The 17,034-nt window shown below is 49.1% G+C and overlaps 2 protein-coding genes across 2 annotated transcripts; one reads left to right on the top strand and one right to left on the bottom strand.

Moving 5' to 3' along the window:
• The first annotated feature begins 545 nt into the window (after nucleotides 1-545).
• pgm2l1 (phosphoglucomutase 2-like 1) lies at nucleotides 546-12,085 on the top strand. Its single transcript, XM_070970618.1, has 14 exons — nucleotides 546-1,050; nucleotides 5,060-5,227; nucleotides 5,373-5,479; nucleotides 5,638-5,722; nucleotides 5,809-5,892; nucleotides 6,658-6,854; nucleotides 7,253-7,442; nucleotides 7,849-7,946; nucleotides 8,052-8,232; nucleotides 8,375-8,468; nucleotides 8,609-8,738; nucleotides 10,035-10,224; nucleotides 10,654-10,787; nucleotides 10,868-12,085. Exons 1-14 carry the CDS (start codon nucleotides 949-951, stop codon nucleotides 10,968-10,970), a joined length of 1,863 nt encoding a protein of 620 aa, XP_070826719.1. The 5' UTR covers nucleotides 546-948; the 3' UTR covers nucleotides 10,971-12,085.
• Nucleotides 12,086-12,686: 601 nt separating this feature from the next.
• Nucleotides 12,687-13,622, bottom strand: LOC139335971 (olfactory receptor 6N1-like). The gene has a single exon (XM_070969753.1). It carries the CDS (start codon nucleotides 13,620-13,622, stop codon nucleotides 12,687-12,689), a length of 936 nt encoding a protein of 311 aa, XP_070825854.1.
• Nucleotides 13,623-17,034: the final 3,412 nt, after the last annotated feature.

The following is a 17,034-nucleotide window of genomic DNA, read 5'->3' on the forward strand; positions in this document are numbered from 1 at the left end:
ATGGCTGTCCACCATGACGTGGACAGGAAGACCAGGGCGTTGGACCACCAACCTCTACCCCCAACCCACATCACACACAACGCAGTGTGACCGCTTCACCAGAGGTATGAATGATACGAACGAGAGCAAGAAGAACAACTCAGAGTTCTTCACTGTGCAGCATGTGAGGCCTTCACAGTCGTGCTCCTCATTGTTTAGATTGATAATCGATCAGGCAGGCCCTGATAAAGAGACCAGCTGGCGAACACAGTGCAGCGTTTAGCTTCTGAACAAACAGATATTTCCTTCAACCTGTCAGATTTTTAAAAATGTGGACAGAAACAATGAATGTCAGCTGGCCAGATACAAAACTTGACCGGAAGTTGGGGATTCTGTTCTTCAAGTTTAAGCACACGTTAATGCTCGAATGAGCCGCTTCAGTCCTCATCGTGCTCGCTGTAAAAAGATTTCAGGACGAAAATCTGTTGACTGTCTGTGAAAAAAAATATTGTGTTCATTTTTTAATCACTCGACAGAAACGTGCACGACAACGTGACTTTTATTTCAGATAGAGGCCGGAAGTGTAGTTTGTTGCCACTGCGGGACTTGACGGTGTTTATGAACTTAATATTTGTGTCTCGTGTAACTTAATAGAGGAATATTTACGGAGCGACGCTCTCTGTTAGCAGGTGTCTAGCCGGCTGCTATCGGCTTCCAGCGCCTGTAGTGTAGCGTGTAGCTAACGTTAGCCTGGTGTGGAGAGTCTCAGGCCGATATTTGGAGCCGGAGAGTCGAGCGGCAGCAGCCATATCACAGAGGAGATGCGTGTCGGGTCCAGGAGCCGGACCAGCTAACCGCTGGGAGCTAGCGCGGTGTCGCCTCACAGCAGAGCCTGTTAGCTTCGTGCTAATTTACAGCTGGATGGCCCCGCTGCAGGTCACTCACTGTTAGCAGCTAACCTTTGTCAGCATGGGAGACGTTAACGGGGACCCGAACGCCAACACACGGTGCCAAAGCACCGGCGACCCGCGGCTGGACAAGGCGGTGTATCAGTGGTTGACCTGGGACAAGGTGAGTGTCTGTCCTTCTGTCAGGGCGTGGGGACAAGCGGCTGGGAAGCCAACGTGAGCCCTGCTGTTCTGCTGGAAGCGTCAGACTATGTGAAGGAACTTCACACCAAACTTCATTGGAAAATGCAGCATTTTAAAAAGACATCGCCTCTTGGTAAACACGCGTTATAGTACTGGCTCAGTATTCCGTATTTCAGAGATCTTTATGGTCGTCTGGTAAAATCGGCGCCATCATTATTAGTTAAAGTAAAGCTTAACATCATTACACAGAAACTTAACGATCTGTGCTCCCTCGTTCTCAGCTGAGCATCAGCATCAGCAGCTAAAACACATCCAACACATTTTAGAAAGAGCTGCTGGGCCACAACCAATCACTGCAGAGGACATGCAGGACAATGCGTCTTATTGGTGTAAACGGTCAATGTGCAATTCATATAACTTTGCAGGGTTTTAAAAAGGATTTTAGCGTCGACACAGCGGCGCGTGGGCTGGTTCAGTGAGTGCGTGCTGGCCGCAGTGCGGACCTGCGGGTCGTGACGGGAGTCCGCTTTGTGGGTCATCAGGTGATGAAGCATGACTCAGCTGTTCTGTGACAGTCAGTGGAGCTCCTGCCGTCTCCTCCACCAGGATTCATCTTCCACATCAGCACATTTTCCTCTGAACACCAGTTTGAACCAGCTGGATGGTGCTCGGATCCACCAGTTTAACATCCACCTGCTGCTCCACCTCCCACACAGAGTCCACACAGAGTCCACAGGAGTCCACACAGAGTCCACATGAGTCCACATGAGTCCACACAGAGTCCACACAGAGTCCACAGGAGTCCACAGGAGTCCACAGGAGTCCACAGGAGTTCACACAGAGTCCACAGGAGTCCACACAGAGTCCACATGAGTCCACATGAGTCCACACAGAGTCCACAGGAGTCCACACAGAGTCCACAGGAGTCCACATGAGTCCACACAGAGTCCACAGGAGTCCACAGGAGTCCACATGAGTCCACACAGAGTCCACAGGAGTCCACATGAGTCCACATGAGTCCACATGAGTCCACAGGAGTCCACAGGAGTCCACAGGAGTCCACACAGAGTCCACAGGAGTCCACAGGAGTCCACAGGGGTCCACATGAGTCCACACAGAGTCCACGGGAGTCCACAGGGGTCCACATGAGTCCACACAGAGTCCACCGGAGTCCACCGGAGTCCACACAGAGTCCACATGAGTCCACATGAGTCCACACAGAGTCCACAGGAGTCCACACAGGAGTCCACACAGAGTCCACAGGAGTCCACAGGAGTCCACAGGAGTCCACCGGAGTCCACATGAGTCCACATGAGTCCACACAGAGTCCACAGGAGTCCACACAGAGTCCACAGGAGTCCACAGGAGTCCACATGAGTCCACACAGAGTCCACAGGAGTCCACAGGAGTCCACACAGAGTCCACAGGAGTCCACACAGAGTCCACATGAGTCCACATGAGTCCACACAGAGTCCACAGGAGTCCACACAGAGTCCACATGAGTCCACATGAGTCCACACAGAGTCCACAGGAGTCCACATGAGTCCACATGAATCCACACAGAGTCCACAGGAGTCCACAGGAGTCCACAGGAGTCTACAGGAGTCTACAGGAGTCCACAGGAGTCCACACAGAGTCCACAGGAGTCCACAGGAGTCCACAGGAGTCCACACAGAGTCCACATGAGTCCACAGGAGTCCACACAGAGTCCACAGGAGTCCACACAGAGTCCACAGGAGTCCACAGGAGTCCACATGAGTCCACACAGAGTCCACAGGAGTCCACACAGAGTCCACAGGAGTCCACAGGAGTCCACAGGAGTCCACACAGAGTCCACACAGAGTCCACATGAGTCCACATGAGTCCACACAGAGTCCACAGAGTCCACAGAGTCCACAGGAGTCCACAGGAGTCCACACAGAGTCCACATGAGTCCACATGAGTCCACATGAGTCCACACAGAGTCCACAGGAGTCCACATGAGTCCACACAGAGTCCACAGGAGTCCACATGAGTCCACATGAGTCCACACAGGAGTCTACAGGAGTCCACAGGAGTCCACACAGAGTCCACAGGAGTCCACAGGAGTCCACACAGAGTCCACATGAGTCCACATGAGTCCACACAGAGTCCACAGGAGTCCACAGGAGTCCACATGAGTCCACACAGAGTCCACAGGAGTCCACAGGAGTCCACATGAGTCCACACAGAGTCCACGGGAGTCCACAGGGGTCCACATGAGTCCACACAGAGTCCACAGGAGTCCACAGGAGTCCACACAGAGTCCACAGGAGTCCACAGGAGTCCACAGGAGTCCACATGAGTCCACACAGAGTCCACGGGAGTCCACAGGGGTCCACATGAGTCCACACAGAGTCCACAGGAGTCCACACAGAGTCCACACAGAGTCCACAGGAGTCCACAGGAGTCCACACAGAGTCCACACAGAGTCCACACAGAGTCCACATGAGTCCACACAGAGTCCACACAGAGTCCACAGAGTCCACAGGAGTCCACAGGAGTCCACAGGAGTCCACACAGGAGTCCACACAGAGTCCACAGGAGTCCACACAGAGTCCACCGGAGTCCACAGGAGTCCACGAGTCCACACAGAGTCCACCGGAGTCCACAGGAGTCCACGAGTCCACACACAGTCCACAGGAGTCCACACAGAGTCCACAGGAGTCCACAGGAGTCCACACAGAGTCCACAGGAGTCCACAGGAGTCCACAGGAGTCCACACAGAGTCCACATGAGTCCAGAGGAGTCCACAGGAGTCCACGTTCACGCTCACGTGGTTTACATTTTAAAGCTGGACTGGAAAACATGTCCTTTAGGCCAAACAATGCAAATGTATTTATCTCCACAGTTCGAGTCCTTCGCAGAGCAGTTTGACAGCGTTTAATGAACAATCACAGTTTCATATCTAAACAGATTTCGTGGTCCCATGCCATCACCTGACCCTCCTCATTCAGCCAGGTAGCAGGTACGTGCAGCCTTAGGAGGGTCAGGGTCAGAACATCTGTTTGAACCGGCCAACACCGGGGTCACCAGAGGAAGAGTCGTCTGATGTCAGTGTGTCTCTCTCTCACACACACACACACACACACACACACACACACACACACACACACACACACACACACTGTGTGACCTCACAGCTGTGCAGTTTTAAAGGTCATGAACGTTTCTGACCTCCACTGCAAATGTCAGCAGCCTGGAAAAGACTCTCACACACACACACACACACACACACACACACACACACATGCACATACACACACATGCACACGTAAACACACACACTGGCCGTGTGATTTATTTCTTGTGTGTATTCACAGTCTGAAGTCAAGGTTTGCTCTCTGACCGTGGAATAATATGTTGATATGAAACGTGCTTCAGCTCTTCTGTCCACATCAGTCATAAATTACTGTTGATCTCATTATTGATTAGTCTGCTGATTGATTGCTGAACCAATAGATGAATTGTTTTGTCTGTAAAATGACAGAAACTTTTAGTTTTCATGTCTTTTGTCCTGAGAGTTTCAGTCACTGACAGAATGGAGCGAAAAGCCAGAAATCATTTGAGCTTTTATTGATCAGTGACTCAAAGTGATCGTTCATCTTCTGTCAATCAGCTGACTGTTCCCGCATTCATCTGATGGAGTTAACTAATGACATAATTACACTGAATTAACGAAGCTGTAATTTATTGCTGTTGCAACTTTGATTTTCCATCTGTAAAACGTCAGAACACATCTGGGTCTCTTATTTTGTATTGTCATGACTGACTTCCTGTCTGAAGCTCATTGGTTCTTTGCTTCCTCGTTTCATGTGTGAAAAGGCTCAGCTGCTCTCTGCGGTCTTTCTTCAGACTGGAGGAAGTGGAGCCTTTGTCGGGACTCGTTTCAGCGGCGGATGAATCCACGCTGTGTGGCGGCAGGACGGCGTGTGTCATTGTCACTGATGCCTTTCCTCTCCTGCGCTCAGAACCCGTGGACTCGGGCTCAGGTGGAGTCATTGGTGGCGGCGGCTCGTCTGGACGACTTGAGGACGAGACTCTGCAGCAGGATGAGCTTCGGCACGGCGGGACTCCGAGCGCCGATGGGAGCCGGATTCAGCCGGATCAACGACCTCACCGTCATCCAGTCCACGCAGGTCAGACTTGCCAGCATCACCGCGGTCCACATGTCAGGACCTTTGCGTGTTTCTGTCACTTCCTGTCAGAGTAACCAGCTCCTCGTTTCTGTTTCCTTCATAAAGTTCAACAGCTGTTTGAAACAGTTCCTCCGTCTTTCTTCAGGGTTTGTATTCGTACCTGTCCAGGTACTTTGCAGACTTCAGCAGCAGAGGAGTGGTTGTTGGCTTTGACACCAGAGGACAGGAGGAGAGCGGCTGCAGCAGTCATCGGTAAGCACGGGGTTCCATGTGGTGTCAGCAGGTCCAGGACCTCATTGATCAGAGCCCAGAACTGGACTCTGCAGAGCTCGTTCAGTCCGGACTCCTGAACAAACACGACGGCCTTTGAAGCGCCTCCTGTCATGGTTGTTGTTGTTTGTGTGTTTCAGTTTGGCGAAGCTGACGGCCGCCGTGATGCTCAGCAGAGACGTTCCTGTTCATCTTTTCTCCGCGTTCGTCCCGACGCCGTACGTGGTAAGGAAACACTAACGCGTCACTTCCTGCTGCTGCGTCAGCGGCGGCGTGCGGCCGTTATCGTTAATGTGTGTATTTGTTTGCAGCCGTACGCCGTGAAGAAGCTCGGAGCAGCGGCCGGCGTGATGGTCACCGCCTCGCACAATCCCAAAGACGACAACGGATACAAGGTGAGGCGGCGCGAGTCGGGCGGGGCTTAAACACAGAGTCTCACGCTTCATACGAAATGTTCAGCACACCGTTTTATGACGTGACAGATGACAGAGAAGGTCATTTTTTAAATTTAGTTTATTAAAAACAGAAAGAGAGGAAAATATTTCTTTACAGCAAAAAGCCAACAGTTAACAGGAGGTTTCCGGTTTAAAGCTCTTGGTCCAGCAGCTGAGCAAAGCCTCACCTGACGGAGGCAGGAGCTGAAGTATCAGCTCAGAGAAGAAGAAAACAAAGCAACTCCGCACTCCTTCACCTAAAGGCACATCACTCAACATGAATATGACAGAAAAACTGTCGAGTTCTGGGAGTCCGTGAAGGACTGGACCCGTTTGGCCCTGTGGATCAGAGGTCCGTCCTGGTCCTGCCGTCAGGACTGGAAAAGACCTCATTCTAAGATAACCAACACTGGTTTCAGCTGATGATGCTCTAATGAGAACAGACTTTTGGATGCTATGTTCCATTTCTGCCAGTAGATTCCCTCGAAACCTCTTTTCAGATGAATCGCCAGGTGCCCATTACACAAAGAACCGAATACCTGTTTCACGATCGTCCCGTCCAGAGTAGAAGTATGATGAAAAGTGGATTCAGTGTCACCAAACCTTTCTACCACCACAGTTTTCTGCGTATTCGTGTACACGATCATGAATTCACTCGTTCATCAAGTTCTGGTGTGAATCTAGAAATCCTCCCTGATGACATCAGGTCTGCATCGCCCCCTGCAGGTGTACTGGTGTAATGGCGCTCAGATCTCCTCACCTCATGACAAGGAGATCCTGCGGAGTATTGAGGAGCAGCTGGAACCCTGGAGCTCCTCCTGCTGGGACGAGGAGCTGGTGGAGAGCTGCTCCCTGAGGACGGACCCCCTAACCCAGATCAACAGCTTGTACATGGAAGAGGTCACCTCCCTCTGCTTCCACAGGTAAAAGGACGAAGCAATTCCCAGACTTCTCAAACCTCTGCAGCTAGTGTCCAGCCAGTCTTTAGGGTGTGAACTGCTCCATCCCACCTCTAAACGTTGGTCTTCTTTGTTCTGAAGTCAGGATGTCAGAGTCATGGTACGTCTTTTGCTGCAGGCTGAAAACCACCTTTCCACATCCGCATGTTCACACTCCAAACTGGCGCTTCAGCACTTGCGATGTAGTTCTCAGTTTGTTTTGGAGGTTTACTCTTTGAAAGTTTTGATGACAGCCAGCTCCAGCTTGAGTTTGAATGCACTTATTGTAAGACAAATGTGATGTGATGAGGAGCTCACCTTCCTCTGCCTCCACAGGTGAAACACGGAGCCAAAATGTCTGATGTGTGTCTCGTGTCTCTCAGAGATCTGAACAAAAGTTGTCCACTGAAGTTTGTCCACTCGTCGTTCCACGGTGTCGGACACGTCTTCGTCCAGCAGGCCTTCCACGCCTTCGGCTTTACTCCGCCGATCCCCGTCCCAGAGCAGAAAGACCCCGACCCCAACTTCTCCTCCGTCCGCTGCCCAAACCCTGAGGAGGGAGAGTCGGTCCTGGTGGGTCACGCCGGTCGATTCCCATTCTCCTCGTGATGTCTTCAGTTTAGTATTATACTGGTTTTGTTTTGAAAGTCCAGTTTGTAGGATTTAGTGGCGTCTAGCAGCGAGGCTGCAGATTGCAACCAGCTGAGTACCCCTCCCTCCCCAAGCATGAGGGAGAAGCTAAGCTAACTTAGCAAACAAAGCTAACTCAAAATGCGAGTTTTTCAGCCAGTGTTTGATTAGTCTGTTCTGGGCTACTGTAGAAACATGGTGGGCTCCGTGGAAGAGGACCCTCTGTAGATACGAAGGGCTCATCGTAAGCTAACGAGAACACGATTATGAATATTATCTGCCAGTAGATCCCCTGAAGCCTCCACACTGGACCTTTGATAATCAGTCGTCTTCTTCTTCTGTCCTCCAGGAGCTTTCTCTTCTTCTGGCCGAGAAGGAAAACGCTCAGATCGTTCTGGCGACGGATCCTGACGCTGACCGCTTGGCTGTAGCAGAAAAGTCTGACAGGTGACTCTTTGTTCAAACCCTCCGCAGTAGACTGCGGCACTACAGGTGCAGCTTACTGGAGTTACAGGTGTGGTTCACCTGTGTTGACCTGTTTCTGTCTCACAGGTGCGGTTGGAAGGTGTTCACAGGTAACGAGCTGGCGGCTCTGTTGGGTTGGTGGATGTTCTTTAATTGGAAGGAGGCTCATCCGGATCCTGCAGACTCTCAGCAGGTTTACATGTTGGCCACCACAGTCTCCTCTAAGATCCTGCAGGCCTTCGCTCGCATCGAGGGATTCTGCTTCGAGGTCAGAGGTCACTGCAGAGAATCAAGAAACACGCCCGCTAATGTGACCAAACAGTCTGTCCGTGTGGTCAGGACTGATGTGAGGTGAGTGATGAAGATGATGATGAAGATGATGATGGTGGCCTGCTGTCTGTGTTCCACAGGAAACTCTTCCTGGGTTTAAGTGGATCGGAAACAGAATACACGAACTCTCCAAAACAGGAAGCTCAGTCATCTTTTCCTTCGAGGAGTCGATCGGTGAGGATCTGGACGAGGTCCACGTCGCTCCTTTCATCTTTGTTTTTATGGTTATTTGACTTGTTCGAAACAAAGTCGACCAACAGAAGAAACAGCCGGCTCTGCTTTCTTTTCTTCTGCTCGTGTTTTCGTGTCTTCAGGTTTCCTGTGTGGCAGCTTGGCCCCTGAGAAGGACGGCGTGAGCGCAGCGGTGGTCGTGGCTGAAATGGCCGCTTACCTCCACAACAAGGACCTGAGTCTGAACCGGCAGCTGCACAACATCTACCAGACGTACGTTTCCAGCAGAGAAGCTTCGTGTGGTGACGCTTCATCTGCAGACGCACTTTAAACACAAAGCTGATGTTTGAGAAGTCGCTCAGAAGCACAGCTGCTGCTTGTTACTGCTGCAGAGCTTCCAGTCTTTGACCAAAGCTGCGTCCTGATTGTTGAAACCTCCAGCAGACCAGCAGCAGGTGATCACAGAGTTCCTCAAGGCACAGGGTGCTTTTCATGTCGTTGAATTGTGCCTCCTCGTCTCTTCTCTCCTTCGTTGTTTCCCCTCCGCCATGATGAAGGATCTTCCAATTGCTTAAATGCACCTGAAGGAGACGAGGAGCGAGGAGAGAGGAGGCTTCTGAAGGAGATCAGAGTGAGGACACACCGGTGTATCCTACGAAGTCTTTATTATTTAAGGGGCATGTCGTATGTGTCGTACGTTTGAATCATGGCGGGAGCAGGTAAACGTCATCAGTTATTGACGTCGCTTCGGACTGACGCTGTGGAGCGAGGATTTTTCATTTCGGAGTTTCGTCTCCTCCGTCCTCACGTCCCTTCCTCGCATCCCTCTTTCATGTCCTCGCTGGGCGGAGCTAAGACGCGAGGAGAGGAAGCGAGTGGAGGAGACGAGGAGACCAATTTATGGAATGAAAAGCAGCCACATAATAATGGAGGGAGTACGCTATGTTTGGTCCTAGTCCACTAAGATCTTTGTATACGAGGAGGAGGACCTTAAAATCAGTCCTGAATGTTACAGGAAGTCAGTGCAGAGCAGCTGAAACTGGACTCGTGGTCTCTGCTCCTGGTTCTGGTTCATGAGCGGAAGTATCAGTGTTTTTCTTCAGGAAGTAAATCTAGCGTTACAGTCATCGAGTCGGCTTGAAATAACGGCAAGAATCAGTTTTTCAGCACCTGTTAGTCCATAAACGGTCGTTCTTCAGCTGTTTCTGAGGTGAAAATGAAGTTTGGTCACCTTGTTGATGTGAGACTTGAATCTTAGATCTGAATCTAGAAGAACATCAGAACAGAAACCTCAGATTTCACCCAGAGTTAATTTCTCCGAACTGCATTTCAGCCAGTATTAAATATACATCATGACATGAAAAAATCATCTGATGTTCAGAGAAGTGAGCCTGAACAGACTGAACCTGCAGTTCATCGTTTCCACCACTCGAGGGCGACCTCCTGAGCTTCAGTCTGGACTGTGAAGAACGCAGACTAAATGTTCACGAGTGAAACCACTGAAAGCTTTTCTTCTTCTTCTTCTCTCTTATTTTGACAGTCGTGTCTGTTGTGACTTCCTGTCTCCAGGTACGGTTATCACGTCTCTAAAACCTCCTACGTGGTCTGTAACGACCCCCCCACCATCCAGAAGATCTTCAGCCGGATCAGGAACTTTGACGGCGAAGGTTCGTACCCAAAGACGTGCGGCGGCATCCGGATCGTCCACGTCAGAGACGTAACCACGGGATACGACAGCAGCCAGCCTGACCTCAGATCTGTAAGTGTCCCCGTCCACGTGGACAGCAGAGAGTCGTCTTGTCTTCAGATTGAACTCGTCTTCAGAGTCATTTGCTTTGATTTTCAGAAACTGTTTTTAAAACTTGAAGCGGCGATCGATCGATCGATGGATGAGTCAGTTTTCAGTCGCTTTGCAGTCGACCGCTCAGGAATAGTCCGTCCTGATTGGCTGCCTCGTGTCCGTCTGTGGATGTTTGTCTCGTTTGTTGATGATTCTGAAATGTAGAAAAGACAAAAAGACAGAGGACGTCTGCGGCGTCTCTGCAGCAGGAGGTGAACTGCAGTTAAGAACGAGAACGAAGTACGATGGAGTGGAAATACCAGAAAAAACTGCATCAGAGCAGACTTTCAGTAAAGTATTTGAGTAAATGTACTCAGTTACTTTCCTCTGTGTGTGTTTCCTGTGAAGGTACTTCCTGTGACAAAGAGCAGTCACATGATCACCTTCATGCTACAGAACGGCGTCGTGGCCACGCTGAGGACGAGCGGCACCGAACCCAAAATCAAATACTACACCGAGTACTGCGCCTCCCCGGGGAGCAGGTCAGCTGTTAATTATTAACACGACATCGTGGCGGTGGGCGTGGCCTCTGTGGCGTCATCATGCCGTCTCTGTGTTGCAGTGAGGGGTCCGGGCTGGAGGAGGAGCTCAGGAAGGTCACGGCCGCAGTGCTGGACGAGTTCCTCGAGCCCGAGAGGAACAATCTGATTCGCCGCTGTGTGTAGCTCCGCCTCCCACGCACCTGGTCCCCCACAGCCGTTTCCTCTTCTGATGTCACTTCCTGTCCTGTTTATAGAGGAGTCCAATCAATAGATGCGTTCATGATTGCACAGCAGAGAGCATGATGGGTAAACAGAGTCCAACCAAAGAGTGGTTATTTGTCTTCGATTGTGATTGGTTGTCAGGGACGGATAAAGTTTTCATAGTTAGTAAAGAAACGAGGCGCCTGAACCGCTGCGTTTGGTTTCAGAGAAATAAGTAAAGTTTGCTGTATGGAAGCTCATCAGCGACCAAACGCATTCACTCAGCGTTTAAAGTCTTTTGGTGAAAAGTCAAAACTTACAGCTCATAAAACTTAAAATGTAATAATTAAAAAAGTATAAAAATAACTTGTCTAAAAAAACATGGAGATCAAAACTGTCCTCAGTTCATCCAGATTTCTAAATTTGACCTCTAACTTCATCTCTCCATCACCTGCGCTCTGATTGGACGGTTCTTACAGAAAAGCACTCTGGGACTTGTAGTGGATTTGTCTCCTGGAGCTGCTCTGGACTCTCTGACCCTCTTTCAGCTCATTAAACTTATTACAGATCAGACTGTCAGTTCATTCATTCACGTGTCAACGGCAGAAAATCACTTTGTACAAATTTAATTATTTAGTTACTTTTCCGAGCAAAAAAGCCAAAAATCGTCTGATTCCAGTTTCTGAAAAGTGAAAACCTGCAGCTTTTCTCCCCTGGTGTGACAGTAAACTGAACATCTTCGGTTTTGGTGCGACTTTGTTCTTCTGCTCAGCAGTTTTGTCGTGAACGAGCTTCCGTACAGAGTGGAAATGCGAAACGTCTCTTCAACGCCTTCGTCTGTCGTCTTTGTGTTGATGTTGAGCTGAATGTTGAAGTTGACCTTATTTATTTTTATACTGCAGAGATTAAAGATATTTATGTGGATGGAGGTGTTTGAGGTGGAGCGACAGGTGGAGTCCGTTAAAGCCATTCAGTCTGCTGAATCTGTTTTAGTGTTCAGTTTTTGGACGGGAGTGAGATCTCTGTCTGTTATTTCTCTGTTCCTGCTGTTAACGTGGTTCTCTGACAATCCGCCAATAAAAACTGCAGAAAATGTTTCAGACGTGTTTTTCTTCTTTTCTTCACGTTCGCTCGACATGAAGGAATCAGCCGAAATCTGAGAAGTCGACTTTTTCCTTCTGACGCTTTGTGGTTTTATCAAAGTTATATTTCATGTAAAAATCTCTAAAACACATTTACGAGACAAGATTTCAGTTTTTCTGCAACTTTATTGTCTACAGAATTTCTTCAGCCATCACATTTTACTTTTATGATATATTTGCTGTCTCTCAGCTGCTGCTGCTGCTGCTGCTGCTGCTGCTGCTGCTGAGTCATGTTTCATCTTTGAACACCTTAAAACGTCCCTTCATGTTGTCACAAAGCATAAGACAGAAGGTTGTTTTTTAAGTTTCAAACTGCTTGAAGACGTCTTCATCGACAGCGTTCAGCTCCACCAATAAACATGTGAAAAGCTTCAGAGCCGTTTGCAGAGACATCACCGTGAAGCCGACTTCAGCCTGGAACAGGAAGCGTCTCCGTCAGTGGACTCAGAACTGTAGAACTGAGCTTTCTTCCATCTATGTTCATGTAGGATGTTTATTTTTTTAAGTAATTTTTGTCTGAGTGTTTGTTTGTTTTTGACTAACATGATTTTGTGTCTCATGAATGTGGTTTTGGGATCTCTGGTTTGTGGGCGAAGTTGTGGAGGATCCTGGACCTGATCTGATGCAGGTTGATGCCGTAGATGATGGGGTTGATGAGGGGCGGGACCACCAGGAACTCCGCAGCCAGCATGTTCTGCAGCGCCTGCAGCGTGCTGCCGCCGTAACGAGAGTACATGATGTCGAACACCAGTGAGCCGGTGAAGACCAACAGCGTGATGAGGTGCGGCAGGCACGTCTGGATGAACTTCTTGCGGTCGGAGTGCAGCCTGAGCGAGGCCCGGACCAGGCGGGTGTAGGACACCAGGATGAGTCCGGTCTGCAAGAGATGCGAGAACATGAGCACGAAGCCGTAGATGTTGTTGACCGTCGTGTCAGAGCACGACAGCTTGACCACCTCCCAGTTGGTGCAGAAGATCTTCTGGATGTGGCGTCCGCAGAGCGGCAGGCGGGCCGTCAGGCAGACGCCCACCACCGTCTCTAGCAGCGAGAAGCTCCAGGTGAGCAGCAGCAGCTGCGCCACCCTTTGCACTGTCATCAGCGTCCGGTACTGCAGCGGCTTACAGATGGCCAAGTAGCGGTCGTACGCCATGACGGTCAGACTTGTGAACTCGCAGAAGACGTAAGAGTAAACCACAAATATCTGACTCAAGCAGCCGGTGTACGTGATGACGTGAGAGTCGGCCAGAAGGTCGTGAAGCAGCTTCGGGTAGAAACTCGACGCCCCGCAGACGCCGTTCAGACACAGGTTACACAGGAAGATGTAGATGGGTTCGTGGAGCGCTTTCTCCAGACAGATGGTGGCGATGAGCGTCAGGTTGACGAAGATGGTGAAGAGGTACAACGTCAGAGCAAAGGTGAAGTAGATCTGACGGTTTGTCAGAGAGTCGTTCAGACCCTGGAGCACAAACACCAGCTCAGAGATATTCTGCATCATGTCTGCAGTCAAATAAAAGCTCGTCACTTCAGACCAGCGGTCGCGCAGCCGTGTTAGACTTCCTGTTCTTTAGTTCTTTAGCTCACAGTGATTCTTCAAACAGCACCGCCACACAAACAGATTCAGGTTGTGAAGCAATGAAACCGAGAACAACAGCAAATCATCAGAGGATGTTTGATGAACTGATGAACAAAGCCAACTTTTCACTGGAGGAACAGTTTCCCTTAAACGAGCTTCAGACCCTTCAGGAAGTCTTTCCTGGATCCACTGACGGCGTCACCTCTGAGCACAGACACAGACAGCGAACAGCAGTGGACGCTGAGTTTTCTGACGCTGTTAAAGAAAATCATTTTAGATCAGCTGACGACCAGAAAACACTGATTTTTCATCATCAGGATAAAACAAAGAGAAGTAGACGCGTATGAGGACCAGATTCAGACGGTTTTCAGCCCGCAGGTCAATCACTTCCTGCACATTTCTGAGCAAAGACACTTTTCAGAGCAAGGACTGAAAACTGTGAACAGAACGTGTCTTTTACCACCAACAGAACGGAAACGTTCGTCATGCGTCTGCTTTCAGCTCAAAGGACCTGAAACACGTTCAACACTTCAGGGTTTCAGTCTGAACCTGCGAACTGGAACAACATCACTGAACTCGTGCATACAGTCAGATCTTCAGTGTTCAAGGTCAAACCTAAAAACAACTGAAACATTCAACTCGTGAAGGCTTCAGAGAATCAGACGAGACCCCCTGAGACCCCCTGAGTCCGTCCACTGAAGTTTCAGCACAAACAGCAGAAACCTTCATCATCATCAGACTGAACACTGAAAAAAGTTGTGATCTGAAATGACATCAATCTTTAAAATCACCTCAGAACCAGAAGAAAAGACCAATGAGAGGCACAGAAACAGTCACACGCTGTGCAGGTTAAAGACCAAAGAAGAAGAGCTGGAGGGTTAAACGTCTCCTTTTAGGTTTTGAGGGGAGAAAATCAACAAAGCTAACATCCAATCAGCAACATGTTCTTCAAAACAAGGCAAAATTACAGCAGTCAGCCTGTGAGAGAGGAAATCACACACAACAGCACATCGCAGGTAACATCACAGGTAACATCACAGAGAAACGGTCTCCGATTGGCTGGAATCGCTCATCGACCAGCAGCTGAGCGAACCTCAGGGAAACAAAAGCCAGCGAGCAGCAGCTTTATACACCTGAAAACTGCAGACAGACAGGTGAAGAGTGACACCTGATGACATCAGAGAGGAGGCTGAGGCCACGCCCCCTCCCGGCCAACATGGCAGACTTCAATATTAAAACAAACACATAGAAATGTTTGTTTTTCTGCGGTGAGTAATGACGTCAGACTTCAACATCAGACAGAAACTCTGAGCTCAGCAGCAACAAAATGCATTTACTCAAACATCAAAGACTTCAGCTTCACTTTCATCTGAAAGTTCAAGCAAAGACTTCTGATGCCGACATGTTCGCCAGGGTCCAGCACAGCGGTTCCACCGGAGGCCCTCGTATGAGCACGCCACCGTCTGTTCAGCGGGTGGAGCTCCGTCTTCCTCCAGTGTCTCCAAATCTGTTCAGCTGTCGTGAAAGCTAAAAAATCCAAGTCCGAGTTGTGAAGGTTGGTGGTTTTGTTCGATGTTGTTCCACCTACAGTGACCACAGAACTGAGGAACCGTTCTCTTCACATTTTGATCACCGCTGTGGTGTCTGATGTCATCTGCGTGTTATCTGTGTCCATTTCTTCTATCAATGACCTTTTGACCTTAATCAATAACTGTTGGTGCAGTCAGGTCTTTCTTTTAAACAGGCTTCTTTTGGTGGAGGCGATGGGACAGTTTGGACCTCGTTAACAGTAGAAGCAGAAGAAGAATTTCCTTTATTCGTCACATTTTACACACAACATGCAGTTGAGGAGGAAACTGTCATGCCATGCATATGTGAAATTCCATCCCGCTATTTGACCCATCCATGGTCAGTCCTTCCTCCACAGCAGACCAGGAGCGGCGGGCTGCCGGTCGACCAGCGCCCGGGGACCAGTTCCTTTTCGTCACCATTGATCAGGTGGTGATCTTCTTGCATGTTTTTAGTGGGTAGGGGTATTTTATGGAGACAGAAAGGCCCCTTATTTTTCCTCAAGCAGCAGGCACCAAAGGTTTAGTATTATTGTTTTAGTTTAGTTAGATAGATATTTAGTCTTTTTTCATCATACTTGATGAAATTCACACAGAAATGAGAGCGAATATGTTCACGTAGCAGCTGAAAACAACCAGCCGGGACAGGGAGTGGATGTCCGGCTCCTTTCAGGATGACAGCTCTGGCCATCACTGAGGAGGTTCTACAAGTTTCTGAGAAGTTCTGAGATTTCATGAAAAGGTTCTAGGGATCCTTGTGAAGGTTCTTAAGAGGCCTTAAAATGATATCAGGGGTCCTTGACAAGGTTCCAGGAGAGTTTGAGAAGGTTGTAGGGATCCTTGAGAAGTGGGGATGGGGGGGGGGGGGGTGTCTCTGAGGATGTTCCAGTTACCCTTGAAAAGTTTCAAGGCATCTTTGTGGAGGCCCATCAGTGAAAGGCCGTCTTTTGTCCCATAAAATGAAAACATACTCGACACCTTTGAGACATGAAGTTACATCAACTGAGAAATCAGAGAAAACATTTTGTCCTTTGTGGAAGTTTAAATTTGACTTTGATGTGTTATGAAGTCAAAATAAAGCAGCGTCAACATGAGAATATCGTGTTTTCTTCACAGAGTGTTTCATAAGGAACTTGTTTGTTGGAGCATCTGATCCTGTTTAAGACAAACTGAACACAAACTCTTCAGAAAACTACGAAAGAAAGAAAACTTTGGCACAGACTGAGTTTGTCCTCATTAATGTGTTCTCACCACAGAGGCTGTGGAAAGTTACATCACTGTGCCAGGTCCCTCAGGTCAAAGGTCATTGCAGCATGTCAACATGTCTGTCCCTGAGGCATCTTCACATTAGCCACAGTTTCCACTAATTCCCTTTGAAACAAATTACAGTCAGAGCTTTTACTGGTTTCACTGGTCCTCAGTGGGCAGAGGCCGATAATGACCTCCCTTCAGAGCCTCTGTGACGCCTCAGGATGGACGGACACTGAATGATGGTGTCTAAAGAAAGTAAACACCAAAGTTTTCTGAAGCATATCTGAGGACTTTTTGATCCTCTTTAATTTCAACAAATCTCTCTGTCCACCAACTCTGAGACAAGTGTAAAGGCGTAACGATGAGTTTTACACGAAGGGGTACCGCCACAGGTGAGGTCTGAGCTGTCACAGGTCAAACAAAGATGAGGAGGCGGTGACCTTCATCAGATGAACACATGAAACTAACAGAACTGTTTCCCATCGTTTCAGCTTTGACTAGAGCTCTTTGAA

The sequence above is a fragment of the Chaetodon trifascialis genome, chromosome 9, assembly GCF_039877785.1.
Source record: "Chaetodon trifascialis isolate fChaTrf1 chromosome 9, fChaTrf1.hap1, whole genome shotgun sequence".
Taxonomy (NCBI): Eukaryota; Metazoa; Chordata; class Actinopteri; order Chaetodontiformes; family Chaetodontidae; genus Chaetodon; species Chaetodon trifascialis.